Source organism: Zootoca vivipara, chromosome 4 (assembly GCF_965207765.1).
Source record: "Zootoca vivipara chromosome 4, rZooViv2.hap1.1, whole genome shotgun sequence".
Taxonomy (NCBI): Eukaryota; Metazoa; Chordata; class Lepidosauria; order Squamata; family Lacertidae; genus Zootoca; species Zootoca vivipara.
Genome location: NC_142587.1, coordinates 36,801,039 through 36,826,157, shown reverse-complemented (window position 1 = coordinate 36,826,157; position 25,119 = coordinate 36,801,039). Strand labels below are relative to the sequence as shown.

General features: G+C 39.5%; 1 protein-coding gene across 8 annotated transcripts in view; it reads left to right on the top strand.

The window, feature by feature from the left end:
- Positions 1-24,711, top strand: part of ARHGAP6 (Rho GTPase activating protein 6) — a 192,617-nt gene extending 167,906 nt beyond the window's left edge. For 7 of the 8 annotated variants that reach the window (XM_035116652.3, XM_060273488.2, XM_088667718.1 and 4 more), the window contains exons 4-13: positions 3,473-3,729; positions 7,058-7,253; positions 9,905-9,960; positions 10,727-10,877; positions 12,565-12,713; positions 13,744-13,923; positions 17,364-17,461; positions 20,040-20,305; positions 21,388-21,468; positions 22,780-24,711. In XM_035116652.3, coding sequence (XP_034972543.2) covers positions 3,473-3,729; positions 7,058-7,253; positions 9,905-9,960; positions 10,727-10,877; positions 12,565-12,713; positions 13,744-13,923; positions 17,364-17,461; positions 20,040-20,305; positions 21,388-21,468; positions 22,780-23,492 — 2,147 coding nt within the window. In that variant the 3' untranslated portion in view covers positions 23,493-24,711. The remainder of the gene's footprint in view (positions 1-3,472; positions 3,730-7,057; positions 7,254-9,904; positions 9,961-10,726; positions 10,878-12,564; positions 12,714-13,743; positions 13,924-17,363; positions 17,462-20,039; positions 20,306-21,387; positions 21,469-22,779) is intronic. The other variant, XR_015949507.1, reaches the window with a different exon arrangement.
- The last annotated feature ends 408 nt before the right edge of the window (positions 24,712-25,119 follow it).

The window sequence follows — 25,119 nt, the reverse complement described above, 5'->3', positions numbered from 1 at the left end:
TTAGATTTAGATTATGTTTCATAACCCCACTTTGACATGATTTTATGCAGAGAAGCTCATAAATAGTTGTCTTTCGTTAAGCAAGGGCTTCTTTACATAACTAGTGTTGGGGTAATTCAGAGGTATTGTTGGTTGTTATACTGATAGACATGCAGGAATCCCAAAGTATTTGAGCACATGCCTACTGTGCTGGTCATCATGGGCTATAGCAGGCATCCCCAAACTTCGGCCCTCCAGATGTTTTGGACTACAATTCCCACCTTCCCCAAACACTGGTCCTGTTAGCTAGGGATCATGGGAGTTGTAGGCCAAAACATCTGGAGGGCCGCAGTTTGGGGATGCCTGGGCTATAGGCAAGTCACACTGTGCTTCTGTTGGGAACGTGAGACTTTGCAGACCAGAAATAATCACCTTCCTTCTGTTGACATCAACTCCTGTGGTCCTCCAGCTCTTGTTGGACTCCCATCATTCCCAGCAAGCATGATAATTGGTCAAGGATGATGGAACTTGGGATCTAACAACATCTGGTGGGAGAGCACAGGTTACCCATTCCTGACTTACATAGACAATCGCTTGATTCCTCAGGATGAACGAATGGTGAGCCTAGAGCTTCTCATTTTCCTAGGAGTTTTTTACTTCTAGTGCTTTGACATGCTCTTGGACCATGTGAACAAATGAGAAGCAAATTAGAAATTGGAGTGAGCATCCGTAGTTATATGATTTTAAATCATGTCTTCTTTTAAGTTGGTTCAGTTGATTACAGTGACTATTACTGCAGGAAAGCTTGTTGTATGTAAAGTAGATTTAGCTTTAATGGAGGCAAAACGAATTCCCTTCTGTCCCAGCCACACAACTCTGTATCATTGTAGAATGGGTATGATAGCCTTCTGTAATAATGCCCCACAACTGAACAAACAATTGTGTGGATGTGCCTGCTTTTTCATTCTGAACCACTTTGAGCAAGACATGATGTTTTGGAACTGAGAGCCAGTGTGGTGTAGTGGTTAAGAGCGGTAGACTTGTAATCTGGGGAACCGGGTTCGCGTCTCCGCTCCTCCACATGCAGCTGCTGGGTGACCTTGGGCTAGTCACACTTCTCTGAAGTCTCTCAGCCCCACCCACCTCACAGAGTGTCTGTTGTGGGGGAGGAGGGGAAAGCAGATTGTTAGCCGCTTTGAGACTCCTTCGGGTAGTGATAAAGCGGGGTATCAAATCCAAACTACTCCTTCTCCTCCTCCTCTTCTTCTTCTTCGTCGTCGTCGTCTTCTTTGTCTTCTTCTTCTTCTTCTTCTTCTTCTTCTTCTTCTTCTTCTTCTTCTTCTTCTTCTTCTTCTTCTTCGTCTTCTCCTCCTCCTCCTCCTCCTCCTCCTCCTCCTCCTCCTCCTCCTCCTCCTCCTCCTCCTCTTCCTCCTCCTCTTGGAAAGCTTAAAATCGAAGACTTTTGAGGTTTGGGGTGGGGGCATGGCTATTCTTCTAATAAAAAGCCCTCTCTTGTCCCCATGTGTATTCTTATTAGGAAATATATAGAGCAAAACAAATTTATTGCAGTTTGAAAAAGGAGCCTTCAGTGCCTTTGTGATGTGACCATCCCTCTTCTCACAGCTATTTACATCACTCCATCCCTTGGCAGTACACTTTCCTGCTATTTGATATATTGTTAGTGCTCTCTAATACTTCAAGACGGAACAGAAACCAATGGTGCTTCCATTCCTTTAAAAGCCAAGCATAGTCTTTCCTTCCTTTTGTCAGTGAAATAGCTCCAGTGGCTAAATAAATGCTGTCATCTTTAAAGGTCATTGCAAACAAAATAAGAAAAGGGCTGCTGCAAGGCGTTAACGCCAACCTTGTTTTGATATTTTTTATATCTGTGCCTGCTGTTTAATTAAAAGGAGGAATAGTTCTAAAATCTGAATAGCCTTTTTCATTTATTGTTTTGCATGGCTCAGTTCAAGAGGACAAACAGCATTGCAACAGTTGTAGAAAAAAAATAAAAAGTGAAGTTTAAAACCGAGCTAGCTACTGCAACTGAAGCTTAACAGTTTATTCTGTCTTCCTCACATCTCCTTCACTACAGCGCTCTCTCTCTCTCTCTCTCTCTCTCTCTCTCTCTCTCACACACACACAAGAGAGAGAGGGGGGGAAGAGATTTTAATCTTTTCACCTTTGTAGCCAAGTAGAAGATTCAGTGTTTGCAGACTAAGGAAGAAACAATGTCATTTTTCATATGAATAAATGGTTCTCAGGATGTCCAATCAGCTGGCAGATTAGTCCCAGTTCCTTTGTTCCTAAAACATTTTATCCTTGAGATGACTCTAAGCACCACCACACTCTCTGAAATATGATACAGTAAAATAAAATAGTGTATGTGTAGTATGGGAACATTTGAATCCTTTAAAGTTAATTTAAGGCAGAGGGTTCTTGTTGCATTATAATTAGGCTTTTTCTTTGGAAGGACAATGTGGGTATCTCCCTTGATGATCATTTCAGCAACTGAGAACTTCCCAATTTGGCTATGTAGGTTATGTGTATCGTAGGAACTGCTGTTTTGCTGTACCTTGTGGAGTGCTGATCCTTGTCTCGTTCCGTTCCTCATTACTTCCAGGAAAAGATGCACTGCTGTGAATAAATATTTGATTTTTTTTCATTTATTATAGCCAGAAAAATTGATATATTTTTTTCCCATGTTTACTTTCTACCCATTCTATGATAATATAAAGTGTTTCTTTCTGTTTATGTTTGAATTGTTCAAACGATTTCAGTAGTAATGTTGGTAGGCAATTGCCTATCCAAAAGAGGGAATTCTCCTGGCGAATGTAAAATGGCATGTTCTTTATTTTTCAGAAATGTTTTTCAAGCATTGTTTGTTCTGTATTTTGCTGCTTTTACAATTTTATATAACTTCCTATTATGCTTAGTACTTTCACAGTAGTCAAAAGAAATCTAAATCACGATATAAAATTATACATACACAAATTAAATTGAACAGAACATGTGTCTGTGTGTATGTTGGGGGGAAAACAAGTGTTGATATTTGGTAGATGATGGGGGGAAATAATTGGATTCAAGTTTGCATAGCTGCCATTTTCCCCACACTTAAAATAAATCACCTGCTTTTTAGACGCCATCCTTTGACAAATCGCATGGGCTTTGAGGGAAACCCTTCTTAATGTAGTACTTGAGTCTTCAAGCTCCCTATCCCCTTCCTAATCTCTCTTTCTATGTCTCTTCCACCCACCATTCTCCACCTATTCTGACACGTCCCCATGCAACTGCTTCTGAGACTTTGTGGAGACTCACCGAGCAGATTTAAAATTATAACACTCTGCTTTGTACAATAATATCTGCTGCCTGGGATTCGTGGAATCCATTTTAATGTGTTGAGTGACATTATAAAATGTAAGAAGGACCCTCTTGAGGTTGTTAGGCTTAGCACTTGAAATCTAAAAAGTAATTTGTAATTTTTGTTTTCCAGAATTCGTACCCCAGGCTTTTGGAATGCCTTTATCACAAGTGATCGCTAATGATCGGGCCTACAAATTGAAACAAGATACTCATAGGGAAGAGCAGAGGGATGTTTCAGAATTTGTACCTTCCCTTTTACCATTTGGGAGTAAAAGACAGAACAAAGAACTCTCAAGCAGTAACTCATCTCTTAGCTCCACCTCGGAAACACCAAACGAATCTACTTCTCCTAACACACCAGAACCAGCTCCACGAGCAAGGAGGAGAGTAAGTTTTCTATCAGTGGATTTGCATGAGCTGCAGGCTTTTATGGGACTTTCCCAGGCGCTGCCTTTCTTACAGAAGTTAAAATCTCAGAGCTGGTCTTCCATAGTTAAATTAAACTCAGCCCTGATTCAGTTGATAGTCGTTGCAATTTTAATGGTCATCTCTCATTCCCAGCTGTTCGTGGGAGAGAATGAAATGGACACAAGTCTCTTGCCAACACCTCAGGGGACACAAGGATTCTTTGGAAACTTTCCTTTTCCCCAGTCAGATTCTGGTTGGTCTTTCTCAAATTATTAAAGCACTCAGTCACTTAAAGAAGAAGAAGCTGTTTATAGTAGATGGGTTACATGCTTATGAGACTATTGTTCATCCAGTTACTCATTTCATCCTCAAAATATAATAATAAAAAAACTTGTGTAATTAGACTCCTGGTTCGATTCTAACATTTTAAAAAATAGCATTGGAATAAGTTAAATTGCTTTTTCCTTGCATAGGTTAAAGAAAAACCTATTGAGGTTCATAAAAATAACTGGAGTCAAACTTCTAAAACCCACAATCATGCAACCTGTTATTAGGTCTAACCAAAAAAAGTCAAAAAAGAATGGGCAAGATTTCAAGTTAGCTTGAAGCCACACATTTTATTTATTCAAATTGTTTGACTATGGCTTCCTTTACTTATAGAATAACACTTGTGTACAGTACAGATAAAGAATCTTATGACTGGAGATTTTTATTTTATGCCAGTGTATATTATCCAGTGTTAGTCAGCAGTCAGTCACACATCCATATGCTCTACACAAGATAATTAAGAGAAAGGTTTTTCCTCACTGAACAGATACAGGCTGTTTGTGCTGCCCATTAGTGGTATTTTTGGTGGGCTTTCTTTCAAAATGAAAAAACGATGTTTAGAATTTTTTCCTCCCTGTATTTTCTACTAGGACATCATCCAGAAAATAAGATTCACAAAGTTGGAACATATTACACTGATTCTGTACCAGCTCCAGTGGCTGCTAGAACATTTCCAGGCCCAATTTAAAGTCCTAATTAGCTAGAGATAGCTAGAGACTAGACTTTTTAAGGCCTACGCCCAGCCCTTAGATGATAATACAGTAATAGTAGTAGTAGTAGTAGTAGTAGTAGTAATAATAATAATAATAATTTATTATTTATACCCCGCCCATCTGGCTGGGTTTCCCCAGCCACTCTGGGCGGCTTCCAACAGAAAAATGGAATAAAATAATCTATTAAACATTAAAAGCCTCCCTAAACAGGGCTGCCCTCAGATGTCTTCTAAAAATCTGGTAGCTGTTTTTCTATTTGACATCTGATGGGAGGGTGTTCCCCAGGGCAGGCGCCACCACCAAGAAGGCACTCTGCCTGGTTCCCCGCAACTTAGCTTCTCACAACGAGGGAACCACCAAAAGGCCCTCGGTACTGGACCTCAGTGTCTGGGCAGAACGATGGGGGTGGAGACGATCCTTCAGGCATACTGGACCGAGGCCATTTAGGGCTTTAAAGGTCAGCAGCAACACTTTGAACTGTGCTCGGATACGTACTGGGAGCCAATGTAGATCTTTCAAGACCGGTGTTATGTGGTCTCGGCGGCCAGTCTCGCTCCCAGTCACCAGTCTAGCTGCCGCAATCTGGATTAGTTGTAGTTTCCGGGTCATCTTCAAAGGTAGCCCCACGTAGAGCGCATTGCAGTAGTCCAAGCGGAAGATAACTAGATCTGGTGGCAGAGTCCTTGATCATGGACCCTCTTATAAGGTCTTTCACGTTTGTGGACACAAAAAAATAGTCGTCTTTTTTTAGTGATGGCCCCATCATTCATTGTGAATTTTCCTCCCAATGGAGGTATATTCAGCTCTTTTTTATTGTTTTCAAATGAGTTTCAAGCTTGATTAATTGTGGTGGTAATGCAATCCTAATATTGTTCTACCATCTTAAGATGTGATTTTAACTGTTATTTTATTGCTGGTGTAGAATGAAATGTTTGTATGTTGTGCTTTGTAGTTTTGCCTTTAAATGGTTTTATGATTTATGCTTTGCCCTGAAAGGCAGTATCTTCCATTATGTACACTTTTTCTATTGGACTGGTTGTGCCCGTGAATAGCAGATTCCTATGTTGGCCTGTCCGAGGAATAAAGCAATTTTCCCTTCTAAAAATGGCTATTGTGTTTTATTATACAGTGGTACCTTGGGTTACAAATGCTTCAGGTTACAAATGCTTCAGGTTACAAACTCCTCTAAATAGTGCCTCAGGTTAAGAACTTTGCTTCAGGATGAGAACAGAAATCGTGCAACGGCAGCAGGAGGCCCCATTAGCTAAAGTGGTGCTTCAGGTTAAGAACAGTTTCAGGTTAAGAACGGACCTCCGGAATGAATTGAGTTCTTAACCAGAGGTACCACTGTAGTAGAAGTGTCTTCTGTTCTGTAAGGTGCTAGCAGGGAATGCTGGGCACTGCCTGGAACTTGGAATATCAACCCCCCCCCCCCTTTTAAAATGTGATTTTTAAATGGATGGTGTAATTTGTGAATTTTGGGGCTGTGTACCCACATACAGCAGAATGCATGGCTCATTGCATCCAGTGGTATCCCAATATCATCAAAAACCACTTCCTCCACCTCAGAAAACCTTGTTTGTAATCATCACACCAAATTGGGCAAAGTTACACATAAGTCATATTTCAGTCTGCCATCTTGATTCAAAATGGTACCCAATGTCCAAACATAGACGAAGACCACCACCTCCACTTCAGGAACCTTCATGACAAGTTGGGTTACAATATCTCAAGAGGCATCCAAATGGGCACAGTTGTGAGCTGTCCCAGCAAATTGGGTGAGAAGATCCAAACAGAATGGTTTGGACCCAGGACAAATTTGGACAAAGTTACACCAAACTGGGCAATTATGTCTTTAGAGGTTGGACCCGTCACACCAAAAATCAGGTGCAGTCACGCCAAAGTCACATTTCAGTCCACCGTCTTAATTCAGAATGGTCCCTGGTGTCCAAACGCAAATGAAGATCACTGCCTCCCCCTCAAGAATCCTTGTGTTGAGTTGGGTGATGATGTCTTCAGAGGCATCCAGATCAGTGTAGTTTGGACCCATCATGCCAAGAATAGGGCAAAGTCATAACAAAGTCACATTTCAGACCACCATCTTGAGTCAGAATTGACTTTCCTGTTTTCTGTTTATGTAAGAATCTCTCCCATGTGTTTTTGAAGGTATTTTTATTCATGGCTACCTCTACTGTGAAGGAAGACTATGAATGGGATTCTCTCCCACCAACACCCATGTTAATTGTATGTCTTTGTGTATGTTGCAGGGTGCAATGTCTGTGGACTCCATTACGGATCTTGATGACAGTCAATCTCGACTGCTAGAAGCCCTACAGCTGTCATTGCCTGCTGAAGCACAGAGCAAAAAAGAAAAGTCCAGGGACAAGAAACTAAGCCTCAATCCTATTTACAGGCAGGTTCCTCGAGTTGTGGACAGCTGCTGCCAGCATTTAGAAAAACATGGTAAGTATGATTCAACCTGGTAATGAAAGGCAGGTGATAGACCATCTTGTATTTATTTTACTAGCCATTGGCCTTGCCGACTTCCAATATAAAACTTCAGTATAAAGTTTCAGATATATAAACAATGAAATAAAGATAAATAATAAGATAAAAGTTAAAAGACAGTATAGTTATACTAAAACCTTTTTCCCAATACAATAAAAAAACCTGACACAACCTCTTTCCATTTAAAGTTTCTTTACAGCTAAAGGAAACAGTTGTTCTATATGTCACAAACAGATAAATAACTCCTGACAAAAAGTAGATCAGAACTTGATCAGAACTTCTTGTTAAACTTGAAAAATCTTATTTCCTTTGGACCCTCATAAAGTGGACATTTCAATACATAATGGATTACAGTGGTACCTTGGTTCTCAAACTTAATCCGTTCCGGAAGTCCGTTTCAAAACCAAGGCATTCCAAAACCAAGGCGTTCCAAAACCAAGGTGCTCTTTTCCATAGAAAGTAATGCAAAATGGATCAATCCATTCCAGACTTTTAAAAATATCCCCTAAAACAGCAATTTAACATGAATTTTACTAACAAGACCATTGATCCATAAAATGAAAGCAATAAACAATGTACTGCAGTCACACAATCAATCAGTAGCTGAACTGGGTTCCACACAGTCACAAAAACAAAACAAAAAAGAGTCACAAAAATGCAAAATAAATAGCAAAAACAGACAGACCTCAGCGTAACACTCAAAACGGAACTGTGGCACTCAAAATGGAAGCGTGGCACTCAAATTGGAAGCGTAACACTCAAAACGGAGCGTGTTCAGTTCCCTAAAAAAGTTCGCAAACCGGAACACATACTTCCAGGTTTGCAGTGTTTGGGTTCCAAGTTGTTTGGGTTCCAAGTTGTTTGAGTACCAAGGCGTTTGAGAACCAAGGTAACACTGTACATTGTTCACAAGTTTCAAATTACAGTTGGAAATCTGTTGGGAGACATGTATCCATCCAACACACCAGAAGGCAAAATTTGTACATGTATTTATGTCTACTCCAACCTTATGTCTACTTCAGCTTTGCCTTCATGTAGCCTATTCCTTCAGTTTTTTAAAAAAAATCTAAAAGATCCAAAAGTGCTGCAGGCAGATTATACATCTGTGACAGACATGGATAATGCCACTTTGGTTTCCCATGCTACTTGAGAAAAAGCAAGTGTGTTTTACCAAGTATATAACTCTGTCATGTGCATTGATGGAGTTTCAGTAGTGCCACCTGTATCTTTACTTTGTTTTAATTCACCACTTGTCATCACACCTCTGTTGGCTCATAGAAGGGCCAGATATGGTGCACGCGTGCGCACACACACACACACACACAACCTGTAAACAATGACATGAAGATCAATAATATGTGCACGTGTGGTATATCAGAAAACTAATATTTCACATTTTTTTAATGGTTGTGCACACAGGTAAATGAATACCTGTGCACATACCTACAATGGACATAAGGTTTATGGAACTCAGGCAGTGCAGGGAAGCACTAATTGAGGGCAGAGCCTAGGCCTTGCTGATCAGAAGGTCGGCAGTTTGAATCCCTGCAACAGGGTGAGCTCCCTGTTGCTAAGTCCCAGCTCCCACCTACCTAGCAGTTCAAAGGCACGTCAAAGTGCAAGTCGATAAATAGGTACCTCTCTGGTGGGAAGGTAAACGGCGTTTCCGTGTGCTGCTCTGGTTCGCCAAAAGCAGCTTAGTCATGCTCGCCACATGACCTGGAAGCTGTCTGCGGACAAACACCGGCTCCCTCAGCCTATAGAGCGAGATGAGCACCGCAACCCCAGAGTCATCCGCAACTGGACCTAACGGTCAGGGGTACCTTTAGCTTTACCTTTTAAGGTAGCACACAGGGCAAATACATTCCATCAAACATAGCTCACTAGATTGTCAACAGAAAACAGAGTTCAATTGAAAGCACTTATGTGTAAAAGAACATAGACAAACGTAGAAGTGGAGAAATAAGATGAGTGCAACTTACATGTGCATTAATATTCTGGTGTATACACATCTTGAGCTGTTGCCATTCATAGGATAGAAAAGGGAAGTATCTGTCCTTTGTTACTAGGAGATAACTAAAATGGTGTTCAGATTAGCATTTTTAAAATTCTGGGATACAAGTTGTTCACATCTACATTTACCATTTCCAGCCTCCTGCTGTTGCCAGGGAGAAAGCAGCGCATGAGCGAGTGCAATACTAAGTTCATCCATAGCCAACTTTTTTCTCTATGCACTTAACTTTTAAGCCCACATTAGTGAGCTGAAGCTGAAGCATTTTTATATAATTGAGACATATGTGTTATGGTCAAGATTGGTCTTAGACTACCCTCTAGTGTCACCCTTAAATAGTTACTACCGAGTTGCTGAAAAGCAATCATTGATGCATAACAGCAAGCTTCACTGAGGAAAGTACTCACCAATTCTACCTTTTTTCTGAATTGTAGACAAGTTTGGGTTTTATGTTTTGGGGTTTTATGTTTGGAGGAGTGATAGCCCCTGAGTGTTGTTATAGTTATTCATAGGATGTTTGCTGCAGAAAATGTGAAAATGTGATGATAATGCATGTTCTACCAAAGTGAAAGAAGTGATTTGTTGTATTTTTCAGGCCTTCAGACAGTGGGCATATTCCGAGTTGGTAGCTCAAAAAAGAGAGTAAGACAGGTGAGACTATAATACACCTTTCTTTTTTGCACTTTCTTTAATGCGTACTGAGAATCTGATTAAAAAGTCTAAGAGAACAAAAATGCCTTTATAACTTTGCTAGACAAAGCAGATTACAAGCCACATATCAAACATACCAGAAACAATTATGACCACAAAAATCTCAGAACAATATTTTGAATCATTGCTAAAAGCCCTGAAGACTGATACTAATATAAAATTAAGAGAATTGGGCAAAATTTGTGGAGTTCAGCCATTCAGATCAAATTAGTTGCTGAAGGCACTGGTAAAGAGGTAGGTCTTTAAGATCCATTTAAAACCCACAAGGGATAAAATTTGCTTTATAAGGACCATTGCAACCAATGACATGGTCTAGGCTATTGTTCATAAAGGATTTCACTTTTGTATTGTTTAATTCAACTTTATTTTTAAAATTTTAAAATTTAAAATTAAATTCAAACTTAACAGGATTTCTGTAAAATTGAATGATGGTCCCATACAATGAAATAACACTGTACATTGAAATCATTTTTTAAAAAGTGTCCATTTGACTGCTAATAATACTGAAATCACTCCATTTCACAATACAGACTTTGATCCGTTTCCTCAGATTATACTGTTTTCTTAGCAGATGTGGAACATGGCACAGTTTCCAACTGGCGGCCAAAGTATTAACCTAATGCATCATTCCCTCTTATTTTTGATTTGTAGTTTAATAATGTAGATGTCTAGATGTGACCTTTTTCCTTTGTGTTGATTTTTCCAGTTACGCGAAGAGTTTGACCGTGGTGTGGATGTAATGTTGGATGAAGAACACAGCATTCATGATGTGGCTGCTTTATTAAAGGAATTTCTTCGTGACATGCCTGATCCACTCCTGACTAGGGAACTTTACACTCCTTTCATCAATACTCTCCGTAAGCAGAGCAACCTCCGCTTTTACATATTCCTTAAAACCTACACCACACAAACTCTGCGTAAGGTGTAGAAGTGCAGTTGAAGTGATTTGTTCCTAAATTAACCTGTTTAAAATGTGTGTAGGGTCCAAAACACTTGTTTGATAAATTTTTGAAATGCGGGAAACTTAAAACAGCTGTCAAGTACCTAGTGTGGTTTAATGGGTGGAGTTCTGAGCATGGGCTAAGGATGAAGTCCCTAGATAAAGTAATCAGTTCTTGGTGTGTAAAATGAGAGTTGGGAGGACACAAAAGTTAACATACTTTGATTTCTGAGTGTGAAATAGATGGTGGCTATATTCTTAAGTTGGCAAAAGAAATGTTGGCTCTGCCATTATTTCCCGTTACACTTATTGCCTGTTCCTAATGAACTTCTACGGCTAATCCTAAGCAGCTTTCCTCAACCTGGTGCTGCCCAGATGTTTTGGACTGCATCTCCAGCGTGGCCAGTTGCCAATGTTCATCATGTGTGCATGCAAATTGACTGCAGTTTATAAAGCTATTATGCTTTCCCAAGCTTTAAATAGTAGTGCCAAACACTTGGGGTTATAGCCAACATTGTGCAAGTGAAACATAAGTTCACACTACAGATCTATTTCTTTCCTTCCTGCAGTCCTGCAGAGCATATTTTTCTTCACCGATTTTTCAGTAATTCCTCTTATCCACTGCAGCCATTTACAACACAACCCTTTACTCCCTGAATGGCCCCTGACCCTGTAGAGAAGCTTTTTGGGGAGTGCAAGCGTTGGAGGGCGGATGGAGGGAGGGAATGATTTGCTGCGTAAGCTTGCCTCCCACTTGTGGAATATTGGATCCCACTCATTGTCTACCTGGAACTAATGTGAGAGACAATGTATGATTTTGTCCACGTACACAATGCTGACAATATGGTATTCAGCCCCACTCACTGATTGAGAAAAGAGTAAAAATGTGATCTATAGTTGAATTTTCTCTAGAAACGTCCTCAAATGTTGATTTCATGTTATCCTGAGATGAACTCCATTAGAATATACCTATTGCTTCATCAAGTTGACGTGAATCCTGTTTTTCCCCAGACTAGAGCTGTGCACGAATGCCTCTTGAAATTTTTCTTCCTATTCTCAGGGATGGGATTCAGTATTTTCAGTGACAATTGTGAAGCTTTTTTCCCCCCCTCAACAAGTGACAACAGCGGCAACTATGATGGAAGCCTGGCTACCATTTTGCATTCTCCACAATGGCGCAAACATAGCATTATCCCAGGTCATGGGAGAAGAAAGGAATTGGTGGGCAACAGAAAATTCTGTGAAGTGGCCTTTTCTTCTAGGGAAATGAGAGAAAATTCTCAGAAACTCTCTGAGAAAAGGGGAGACGTTTGGCTCAGCTCTAGATTAGACATTCCCTATGTTCTTATACAGGCAACACCAGTTTTGCTTGTGTTCAAAGAACATGCGACAGTGCACACATGGGCTGTTTTCAGACCTGGAAGAGGGTGTGACAGGGGTGGAGTGGGGTGGAAGAGGAGCAGATTGGGAGTTGCCTGTATTTAATTGCAGTTTATATAAATTATATAGAAATATCATGTCAGTTGAGAGATATGTAACATGCCTGTCCTTGTGTACATAACTGTGAGCACATTCCTTAGAGTACTTTCCCCCCTCTCTTTTAGTATTAGAGCCCCATGAACAACTAAGCACCCTGCAACTTCTTATTTATCTTCTACCTCCCTGCAACTGTGACACCTTACATCGACTCCTCCAGTTCCTTGCGACTGTAGCTAGCCATGCAGAAGACAGGATAGACCAAGATAGCCAGGATGTAAGTTCAGATCATTCACTTTTTCTATGGCTCTTTCCGGAGTAAATAAGGATGCTCTGAAGAACAGAGAACTGAATCCCCCCCCCCCATTTGCTTCATTTTCCAGTACAGCATCTTTGTGTTTATTAAGAGTTTCCATGTTTATTAATATTTTTATTGTTAACAACAAAAGAAGTGATGTATCAAAAGTGCCTTTGATATTTGCTGCATTGCGAACAAAAAAGGGAAAAGAAATGCTTTTAAATGAAAATTCCAACCTGAATGTTTTGATTAAATATTTCATATATAAATATATTCTAGTTGGAAACAAAGCATTTTCTGTGTTTAACTCCTCTCTCCTTTCCTAAATCATACTAATCTCAGTAAATTTTATTGCAGTAATAATAAGTTAGCAATTCCTGTTTCATCTTTTCCATAGTTTTGTAAACTTTAATTTTAAATAATGGATAAAGTAGACTGTACACAATTTCCTTTGGATTATTTCTGTTCTGGTTATAGATTTCTTTTGGAAGTTGAATATTAGCATATGTTTTGTGCTTTCCAAATATTACTTTCCCTTGCCTTATGCATTGCAGCATAAATATGGGAGGGATGCCCTCACAGAGGAACTTTCCACTTCAGCAGTGCAAGTTTCCAGTAATCACTGGTGCTGGAGTAGAAACTTACCACTTCAGGTGGCATTTGTATAGAAGAGCCTGACCACTGAAAAGCAGCTTATCAGAAAACTGCCTCCAGTTATAAATACAACAGGTCATTGCTTGATCTTCTTTCCAGAAACAATTGTGTCCCTGATCTTCAGGCTTCCTTGTATAAAGCACACATTGTTGATAAACTAAAAGAGAGAGAGAGAGATAAATAAAGATGCAGACATATTGAGAACAAATTTGGATCGTTTTTATGGCAGATGGTTCAAGAGTATAAGACAATGTGGGGTTCTAAACTGGTTAGGCAGATAAATTCAGCCTACATTAAATCCCAGGCAGCCATTTACAGAATCAGGTAACCCAACTTTATTTCTGTTTTGTTCCAGATTCCTGGCAACAAAATGACATCACTTAATCTAGCCACTATATTTGGACCTAACCTGTTGCACAAACAGAAGACAACAGACAAAGAATTTACTGTTCAAAGTACAGCACGAGCCGAGGAGAGTACTGCAATCATTGCTGTTGTACAAAAGATGATAGAAAACTATGAAATGCTTTTTATGGTAGGCAAAGTCTTCTTTATTTTGCATTATTGCAGGTTATGAATACACTTCAAACTTTTCTCCTGTGCTTTCATTTCAAAACATGCAGCACTCTCTATTTATATATTATATATCAGCTGTGGCATTGTCTTTTTAATGTATGGCAAATCACTGCTGAAAAAGACAGTGGTGAAAATCTCCTGAGATAAAAAACAAAACACCAGTTTGGCATCATAAACTCGAGATAGCATCATATGTTATGATATATTTTCAGTTGTTGATAAATAAAGTACCTTATATATTAGCATACAGTGTTTTCATCCTGTGGGAGTACAATTCTTTGATAAGTAGCTCCATTAAGAATCGCAGATGCTTCTCACTTCAGAAGGAAAAAAGAATGAGCATGGATGCATATTCCTTCACACACGTTGAAGGCCTTCCATGGTAAGGTGAATAGTGTGGATTATGAGGTTGACAATTATACCAGAAAGGCCTTGGGAACTACAAAATTATTGCTCACTTGCATATGAGGTAGAAAGTGGAACAGCAACTCATAATTGCTAAATGAAATTCAAAACAACAGTTAGTGTTTCCTCATACTGTCAAGTTTTCTGTGCAGTAAATATAAAATAAGCATCTTTCATCAAACCCATCTTTCATCAAGGTTTCACTTCTGCTCCAAGGATATTCCCACAAGTATTCATGCACACTTCACAGTATTTTTAACTTGGCAATAAACTTCTACAAGATAGCACATTCTTTTGCACATGTGAGTACTATGGTTGCATGACGTTATTACTTAGCTTGAAGTAATACAATAACTATATCTGACACCTGGTAAGCAGAAAAGGGGTGATGCTGATTATTCGTAGCCCAAATGGACTAGAACAGGCATAGGCAAACTCGACCCTCCAGATGCTGTTGGACTACAACTCCCATAAACCCACATCATGGCATGGGGAAGATGGGTTTAAACCCCCTTCCACAAAGTTGCTTCCCGAACACTAAAGCCTGCTTTTAACTTCCTTAGAAACAAACAGGAGTTTCTGACATGGAACACTGACATCTCATCTAATTGCATCCTAAATCTGATGAGCACAGTTGTTCTGGCTGGTGCTGATGGGAGTTGTAGTTCAAAACATCTGGAGGGCTTCAGGACACATGGACTCTTGCTGCTTTGGCTTCTCATTTGCCTCATATTCCTTCACTATAATCTTCAAGCACAATATGCAAATTGAGTTAAGATGCTCCTTTCAGTTCATGCAGAACCTTCCTTTTCTGAAGTCCATAAAGGATATATTATTTAATGCCAAAAGACAGGTTATAAATATAATGAGAAGGGATCCTGCTTGTGGGGTGGGGGCAAGTTATCCCTGCACCAGTCCCTACACTGTTTCTGAGAGTCCTTCAGTCCTCAGCAGTGTGGGGATATTGGGTGCTGCAGTGGAAGATCAATAAAAGAAGCTTCTCCATCTCTCTGCCAGCATGAGCTAACAGGAGCAATGTTTGGACACAACCTATTAAATAAACAAAGATTTTTTATTTCTTTAATGGGGTGGGGGAGAGAGATGGGGTTAAAAGATTGAGCTAGTTATCCACTGGATCATTGCAGCTGTAGTAGCCTTTTTCTACCACATCTTTCTTACAATCTGCCATAGATTGCAGGGTGCGGGCAATGTCTGTTGTCTTTGCTTTTTTTAGAGCGGGTTTTATTATTTTGTTGGGGCTGATAAATATTTTGCCTCTTTGTAGGCCAAGCTAAGTGCCTTGCTGGATGCAAGGGAACAATGTACCGTTTCAAATGACGTGTTCATAATTAGAGAGTGCTGCAGATGTGTGTCAGTTTGACATTAGATACGTACAGTGGAAAAGCATCTCTGTAGATATTCTTCCTATTTGTGCCAATGTGTTTATTGATTGAACTGAACTGCTTCAGTGGATCTGGCTCAAACCTCTGCCTCAATTTAGCTGTTATAGTGGAACATACTTATATTTGTGCTTATTTATTCATTTGCTGATAGCATTTTGTCTAAGAGAACAACAAGGTGTGTGAGTTTGCAAATTTGACCCTCATATTCTTTGCTAAGGTGGTAGATTGATCAACAGATATAGGTGTGTTGACTTTTTGTAGCAAATGCTGATAGTTCCCTATCAAGCAGCAGAAAATTGTTTTTCAAACCCCAGAAGTGGTAAGAGGCCAGGGCTGCTGTTTATAGTTAAGACTTTGACATTTGTACTAGTTTCAAATAGAGAAACATTTGGACGAGAGCGTGGATCCACAGTGTACAACTTAAGTGTGTTGCTGCCAAGTTTTCTTTCGCTCCTCCAGCTGTGACCGGCTTCACCACTGAAACTGGAGCAAGATCTGCAAAATAAAATCCAGTAGAACAGAATGTGATATTTGGCCTACTGCATAGGTTTATTATCAGGTCAGAATGGTTCTGCTTGTCAGGATGAATACATAATATTACAACGGGTTGTTTGTGTTTCTTCAGTGAATTAGGATCAGCAATCTGCTGCTGATTTTAGTTCTGTAGTAAATAGTCAGGTATCAGTTTCACATATTTTTCAAAGTTGCAGCAGAACAAACTAGAGAATATGTGCACTCTACAAGTAAATTCTAATTTAAGTACATTCTTTCTGCAGGGATGTGTTAAAATCCTAAATAATCTGTCAGGATGATAGAGGCTCAGTTTGGCAATTGTTTTGTGAACAGGAGTCAAACTTGAAAGCGTTGTGTGTGTGTTTGTGTGTGTGTGCTGCCTCCCAGGTTCATTCCATCCCAGTGTGAGTCATGAATGCCAGATCTCTGCCAGGTGTTGTACAGCCCATTAAAGTCAGATATTCATGAATAAAATGTGCTACTTATAATAAAATTCAGAATGAAGAGCAATTAGTGTCTTAACAGACATGAAAATCATTGTACACCTCGTTCTTTTTGTAAGCATGATGAGTGTTGATGTTTACGAACAAATTATGCATCCAGCAATATTGCCTGATACTTGATCAATATTTTATTGAACGATCAGTAAGAGCAGTCTTTATACAAACTCTGTACAGTCCATTATTTCATATTATAAGAACCACAGTCTTGTGCACTTATGCATAGTAAGGAAGAAATAAGTGGAAAGATAGAGCAGTTGTTAAATAATAGTGCTTTCCTTATATACCGTATTTTTCCATGTGTAAGGCTAGGTTTCCCCCTAAAAAATAATGTCAAAAATTGGGGGTATATATCCCCCCATTTTCTTAAATCCCCCAAAATAGGGGGCATCTTATACATGGGGGCATCTTCTAGATGGAAAAATACGGTACTTATTTCACACAAATAGTTAAAATCATTGATCATTGAATCATTGTTCTTTAGTGTGTTTGTTTCATTTTGTTGAAGCTTAGCCATTTATATAGTACAATGGTGCATGATTCTGTACTCACCTTTCTGATGTTTCATTCATTTATAGGTCCCTGCTGACCTTCAAAATGAAGTTCTGATTAGTCTACTTGAGACTGACCCAGATGTTGTAGACTATTTGCTGAGAAGGAAAGCTTCTCAGTCATCGTGAGTAATTTGTTTTCCTTTTCCTTCATTGTTTCCACCAGGGATGTGTTTTCTAGCTGAATTATTCAAAAACTTCTAATTTCAAAACCCTGTTACATTGATTTAAAAGAACAAGAATGTGCTGTCATCAATTGTGTCCATTTCATAACTTAATGTGAGTGGTTGTGATTCTAGTGCCTTCAGAATCATTAAATGGTCTTCATGTTTATTTTCCATAGTATAGTCCGTTTGCTTATAAAATAGGCAGGAAACTGTAATAAACTAATTTAATTGGTTACATGGCAGCAGTTTTTAAGCATCTTCAATGATATGTATTCATCAGTATCCTGGTATCATGAATGTTGATGGGGTTCATCTTTCACATAGCCATGATCCTGATGTTCACTGAGGGCACAGAAATTCCAACATGTGCATACATGTTCCTTATACAGCAGCAAAGTGGACAGAACTGTGTACACAAAAGGAATTGGCTCCCCCATTGTAGGGAATATACTTGTACAGGATGGTTTTGCACGTATTGGGCACACAGAAAGTTTTGGATCATATCCATGTTATTTCTTTCTAGTGTGTGCCAATGCAGCAGCTGTTAGAATCTCAGTAGCGTTCTCAGCTATACATTAAGTCATTTTAAAGGTTTCCTGGACAGAGTTCAGGACATCTCTCTCTCTCTCTCTCTCTCTCTCTCTCTCTCTCACACACACACACACACATTTTGCTGTGTCATCAGTCCAATAGCTTGCAGCTGAGTTCCATGCAGATGTGTTTATCAGTCTTCTTTGAAATGCATGATGGCACTTTCTTAAGAAACTACCGTACTTTCCCATGTATAAGACTAGGGTTGGTTTTTTTAAAACTTTAAAATAAGGTCACAAATCTGGGGGCGTCTTATGTACGGATAGTGCATATGCCCATTTTCTGAATTTGGGGTCTCCAAAAGTAGGGGGCGTCTTATACATGGTGGTGTCTTATACATGGAAAAAATACGGTATGTTAAAATGATGGTTGCAAATTGCAGTCACTGTACTTCCCAGGTCAACAATGGAAAATGTATGTGTCTGAGACTTATGACAGAATTGTCACTAACCTATTGTTCCGCTGCTAGTAAAATTTGTTCTTTTTCCATTCATCTCATTAATAATGAGGTACCTAGAAATCACTTTTTATATGTCTTAATGTTAGCGTGTTTCCAGCCGACATTGCGAAGTCATGGGAAAGAATTTGGCTAGAAGATGAGAGGGACAATTGTTCCATATGAAAAGAATGTGATCCTCATAAGACATGGCCCGTTTCCATTCCCATTTGGAGAAATGGCTACAAATAAACTGGGCTGTTTTTTGTGTCTTTTCCTGATGAGAAGTTGGAATGTGAGATACGTGTTTAGTTAACAACAGCCACCAGAATCTATAACCACACATCTCTTGGAACTATCCTGGTTTCACTTGATTATGGATTTTAAAGCTGGACAAATGACAAGGAAAATGGTGAAACTCAACATTGTGAAGTAAACAGATGTCCAGCAGTGGAAATAACTGGTTCCATGCAAAATATATGAGAACTACTCTAACACTTCTTTCTCAAGATGGCAAGATAGCTGTCTTGAGACTGCTACTTGTAAAGTGTACATTGTGAGTGCCTCTCTGGGCTTTCCACTCAATGCCATTACAAATGCTTTCTCGACTCTGCTTTTAGCTAATTGCCAATGTTTCCATTTCCTCTTACTGGAGTACAAAACAAAGCTTGCCATGTTTGCTACATATCCTGTCAGGATGGAAACAAAAAATACAGCTGTGTTGGGCATTATGTAATATTGCTTGCTACTAACACTACTGGAATGACCACCTATTTCTGGATTGCCCACCCACTTACATACCTGGATTTGCAAGGATGAATTTTCTATTCTTCGTCAGTATACTAATATAACTCACCAAAAAAACTGACGGTGAAAGCTTTCTTGTTAAATCTCTTGTAAAGCAGGCAGTGTCCATCTTAAGCTTTTATCAGGGATTCTTTTTATAAGAAGGACAAAGCTTATTCAAGGTAAGGTAAGAATTTATGTAACTTGGAAGTTTGTTGTATAGTATTTCCATGAATGTTTCCCTTCGTCCCACCCTCCACATTTCTTGCGTTATGTCACTTTATTAGACATCTCCTACATAATAATTTACCAAATTTTATATTACTTTCCAAAAGTGAAAAAAAACAACTATTACACATACATAATAACCCTTTTGTGTCAGGGAACCTTTCTATCCTTTGATTTAAAAAAATCACATTGTAGAGAAAACCTTCAGTGTTAACACAAGAAGTGAGTTCTGTTTAAATTATAGTTTCACCTGACATATTCTGCTGTTGTTGTTTTCTTGAAACATCTGTTGTTGTCTTCTTGAAACATCTATTGATTTGTTTTGGATATATTGTGGTGGTGTGTTTTTTACTTGTGTGGTGTAGAAAACAGTCTCCATTGTTACAGAAGCATTTTCATCCCAGTATCGGTGGACCTGCTTTGCACGCTTGTTGTTGAAATGCACCATTGATTTACCTGGGCTGAACTTTCTGTTTTTGTGTCAAACTTTATCAGAATCCCTGAAATGCTCCAGTCAGAAGGTTCATTCTCCATGGAAGGCAGACATCCATCCATAGACTCAAATAGAGCCTCGAGTGGTGACATCTCGCCTTATGACAACAACTCCCCGGTGCTCTCCGAAAGGTCTCTTTTGGCAATGCAAGACGATATGGCCCTCACTTCCGATTCAAAGTTATTCAAAGTACCAGAACAATGTACAGTGATCAGCAGTTTGCACCCCAAATCAAGAGAGAATTCCCTTGGATCGTGGTTTGGAAAAGGTATGCTCAGCACAAAAGCTAGATGAAATTTCCCAGTTTCAAATTGCACTGTGATGTTATTGCTGTGTATTACATATTTTAAAATTGTTCTAGGCTGTCTTTTTTTTGGGGGGGGGGGAAGCTCTCTGAAGGAAATACACATAAAAAGAATAAAACACAGTTCCAAAAATTGCAACCAACTGAAAGCAGTAGTAAAGATATTTCAAAAGCCACGTTTGTACAAAATTCATTTCAACATTTATAAGAAGTAATTGAAAACCTTCAGCAATATAACACATCAAAAAGTTATATCCATATGACCTCTTAATTAAAAGTGGGTCAGAATGAATTGTTTTTGAGGTTGCTCTGTGGCAGGGGGCAGTGCGGGATATATGCTCCATGATATATATGGCAAGTTCCAAGAATCTTATTTGGTCCTGTATTATCTGCTGTTAAATCTCCGTGCAATTTTCTCTGGTCTCTGGATACTAAACATGATTGACAGTACATTTCCCTCCAGTTATTTGGAAAGAAAGTTCTTCAAAGTGTTCCAGCATGCTGTTTCTGAAAACCAACTCAGTCCTGTTTTGAGTTTTTCAATTAATTCACTCTAGAGAATGGAGCCAGCACTTTATTGTAGAGTAGATAAAGGTAAAGGGACCCCTGACCATCAGGTCCAGTCACGGACGACTCTGGGGTTGCAGCACTCATCTTGCTTTACTGGCCGAGGGAGCCAGCGTACAGCTTCTGGGTCATGTGGCCAGCATGACTAAGCTGCTTCTGGCAAACCAGAGCAGCACAGGGAAACAAAGTGCAAGTAGATAAATAAGTACATAGCGGTACTTATTTCAAACTGCTAGGTGGGCAGGAGCTGGGATACAGTTAAGCAAATAAAATAGTTTTTTCCCCAGCTGTTGAATAATGATCCACAGCTTGGTGCCAGGTAAAAAATCATGGGGTAAGTTCCATTGCTATGATACCGCTGCTGAACAGGTATTTCCCCTCTTTGCGCAAGGCTAAAAAATTCTCTGGGACCTTGCTACTATTTCCGTTGTTTGACTCTTACAGAATAATCTGCATTTATGTTTCTCCTCATTTTGCAGATGCTTCAGAAGACTATTTCGACATCTGGGGAACCTGGCATTCAACACTGAAAAGTGGTTCCAAAGATTTAGGAATGACAGGTATAAATTACCTTGCTTTTAAAGCATACTTGTATATGTTGCAAGATTTTGGACATTCACTTCAGAGTACTACATTACTCTGACGTCCTGAATCCCACTCATACAGTTATCAGTCTTGTTTCATTGTGAATTTTGGTGCCACGAGGGAGTCAGGTGTGCCCTTAACAGAAAATCTAGGATTCATTTTTAGTAGATTACTCTGGGTTTGGAATTGTGACAGGTTCCATTAAGGCTTAGATCACAGGAAGGAGCAGAGCAGGGAAGCAGAAGCCTGCCATTAGTGTTCTCTAGAGAGCAGGCAAGCGCAAGAAAAATAAAAAAAGATCCACTTTAACTGGGGGGTGGGGGGCAGGGGCGGGGAGAACCGGAAATTACTTCTCTCCTGGAATAGACTTGTGCCTTGTACTCTTGCTTTGTCTCCAAGGAAGAGTGATTCCTATCACCCTTCCTTTCCAGATTCTGGCTTTCTGTGTCCTTGATTGGGTGACTGCTCAAGGCTGTCACTGCTGTCTATAAGCTTCTGTGGCCTTATATGAACCCTGAACTTTGGATGACTTGCATACCCCCCCCCCTTTCCATTCTGGACACAGCTTTTGGCTTCTCGGGTGAGGAGAGGTGTTTCTTGGGCAGCCTGAAGTAGACTGGAGGCAGTCCTAGATGGTTACTGTCAGGAGGTTACCGTGATAGTCATGCCTCTTGTGTGTTTGATTTAATACCTGGTAAGTGGAGGTTCTGTTTAGAAATTGGAGGTTCCATTTAGCTAATAGCTATCACTTGGCAGACATTTAGAAGATAGTTCGCCTTTTGTTTTTTAATGGCATCCAACCAGTGGATGCATGTATTATATGAAAAATTAATTTTCTTCTGACATTATTGCTAATCAGTTTCATCAGGTGGACCATGTGTTCTGGAAATAGGAATAAGAGAGAGAGATTTCTTCTGTCTTTTCAGACCTTTAAAAAAAGGGGGGAAAAGCTAGCACTTTAGGGTGCAACATTTTTTATTTTGACATTTCAAGCTGAGAACTATGTTTTCCTGAAAGCCCTAGGGCCTAGATAGTCAAAATATTGTGGTGTGTTCCAATGCAAAGCAGACTACCCTTGACTATACTACCTTAGGGTAGCTTGCGCACATGAGCAAAGGTATGTGTATGAAAGTCACCTGTTTTATATTAGTAGGCTGCAGTCCTATCATAATATAATTGTGCATACGTTATGTAAGATCTTGGTGCCTGTGTTTTTGCTGCTGCTTAAATGTTGTGTCAAAAGTTACTATATGCTTTATTGACAAACCTTCTCCGTGGGCCTGTAGGGTCATATGGAGACATCTACGAGAGCAACTCACTGCGGCCAGGGCACTGCTCTCTTTCTCAAGGGAACCTGTCTCTGTCTTCACCTCAGTGGCAGGGGAGCGCCACAGAATTAGACAATGGAAAGCAAATTATACGAAGGAGTCAGACAACGACTGCCCTTCTGGAATGCCGCCCTCATCCTCCCCTTTCTCGGATTTGCAGCACCCCGCAAATGGAAGTTGGCCGGAGGAATTCCAGCCAGTCTGATTCGGAGCAGCATTTTCCTACGAGTAACGTACAGCACCTCGCGGAGCGTGACTCAGATGCCGCTTGTTTGCACAACGTAATAAACCCGTTGTACCCGAGGCAGGGCGAAGCACTTCGGAAAGATAGGCCTCCGCCGCCACCTTATCCTGACAAGGCAAAGCAGAGTTCTTCCTCGTGCCTTCAGCCAATGGTCTCTCCAACAGAACATCCGCTGTGGAGGCCCCAGAGGGCAGAATCCCGATCCAGGGCCACGGGAGCAAGAATAATGCCGCAAGTGCCTGAACAGTCTACCCTGTTTGAGGAGCAGCAGGACAAAACGGAGAGAGAGTGCTCCGCCACAGACAGTGAGCAGAACAGTAAAAATTTGTCAGAACCAGATTGGCATGACTGGCAAAGGGATCGGTGGCAGATCTGGGAGATTTTATCGCCTGATAATCCAGATGCTCTTCCTGAAACATTAGTATGAGTAGAAACCAGCACTTGCCATGCTTTTTTTTCCAGCTGAAGAAGTAAAGGTAATGGTGGACTGGATTCTAGCTTTTATAGCAAAACAAATGTCATTTAATTTAAAAAGAACAAGAACAACAACTATGTTCACTTTATAAAATAATTTTAATAGCATTGTGAAAAAAGAATGGTTTTGCAATCATCAAAGGAAGGGAAAATGACATGACAATTCCAGACCTAACCACTCTGTAAAATATAAGCTGTGTGTACATTAAAAACTACAGCCTTGGTGTTGCTAAGATGTATTTATGTATCTGCCATTCAGATGATTGTATATTCTGCAAAAGTTTTTTGGGTTTTTTTTTGGTACGGTAGTGTGTTCATATGCAGAAAACAAGCAACCTTAACTGCTTTTTAAAAAGAAAAGAAAAATATTTTAATCACTGCACTTATATTACCACAAGATGCATTGAGGCTCTCTTGAAGGTGCACAAGCTGGTTTCTGTGCTTTTAATTTAGCCTGTCTGTGGGAGACATATATTTTCACTGCCTACGAAAAACACTAATGTGGGATGAAACAGTTAAAAAGCCATATATTTTATAGTGAGCAAGTTAGAGAGTAAGCGTATGTACCATGTTATTTGCTTTCAAGCAAAAGAATCAAAAATTTGATGCAATATGGTAAAGATATATATTTAGACTCTTATTAGAAGGCAATTTAGTTAACCCTTCAGATGCAAGGCCGTGCCTACACCAAACAAAGGGAACTCAAATTCCTGCCTCCCATTCCAGATAAACTGCAATTTTATATACACAGTATATAATATATATTTATAAATATTATGGTTTTAAAGTAAACTGGAATCCAAATTTAATAATTGAAGTACTACTTTTCCTTTTAAAAAAAAGTTTTCCAAAGTATTATGGAAAAATCCTTGCATACCTTAAGGGACAAGTATTTACTGAATCCCATATATAGATTCCAGACTAAGTATGACCTTTTTACAGGCAGATTGTGCCAAAAATGCAATGTCATATTTGTTAAATGTTGATGTTCCTGCAAATAATAGCTAAACGGCAAGAATGTTTAGGGCCAGCAGGTGGCAATACGTTGCCATTTTTAAAGGCTTCCCCCCGTTTTAACAAGGGAAACATCTGCCCATGGCATTCTTATAAATATGATTGTCTTTAAGTTATATCTTGTGCCAAAAGGATGGAATAAAAGCCTACCAAAAATATGTTTCCATTTGTTGGGTTTGAAATAATGGTGTCAACACACTTGAGAAGGTATACCACAGTACAGTGTGTGCAAATATATTATTTGTTTTGCTACCATATGAGACCAAACCTTTTAAGGCAAACTGTAAGCAAGGGTGATTTTTGAAGTTCTCTCATTCTGTGGTATCTGGTATGGTTTACCGATGCATTAGGAATACTCAATTATTCCTAATTCCTAATACTCAATTATTCCTAACAAACAAACAAATTTGCAGGTTTTGTCCAGAGTATTGCATATGTGAAGTTAGTCGCACCCCCCTTTCTTTCTTTGGTTAAGTTCACTTTGTCTTCTCCTTTGCCAGTGTATCCATGCAAATTTGTAAATCAAGAGAGGACCGCATGCGTGATGGCATTTAGATTCTTTTCCT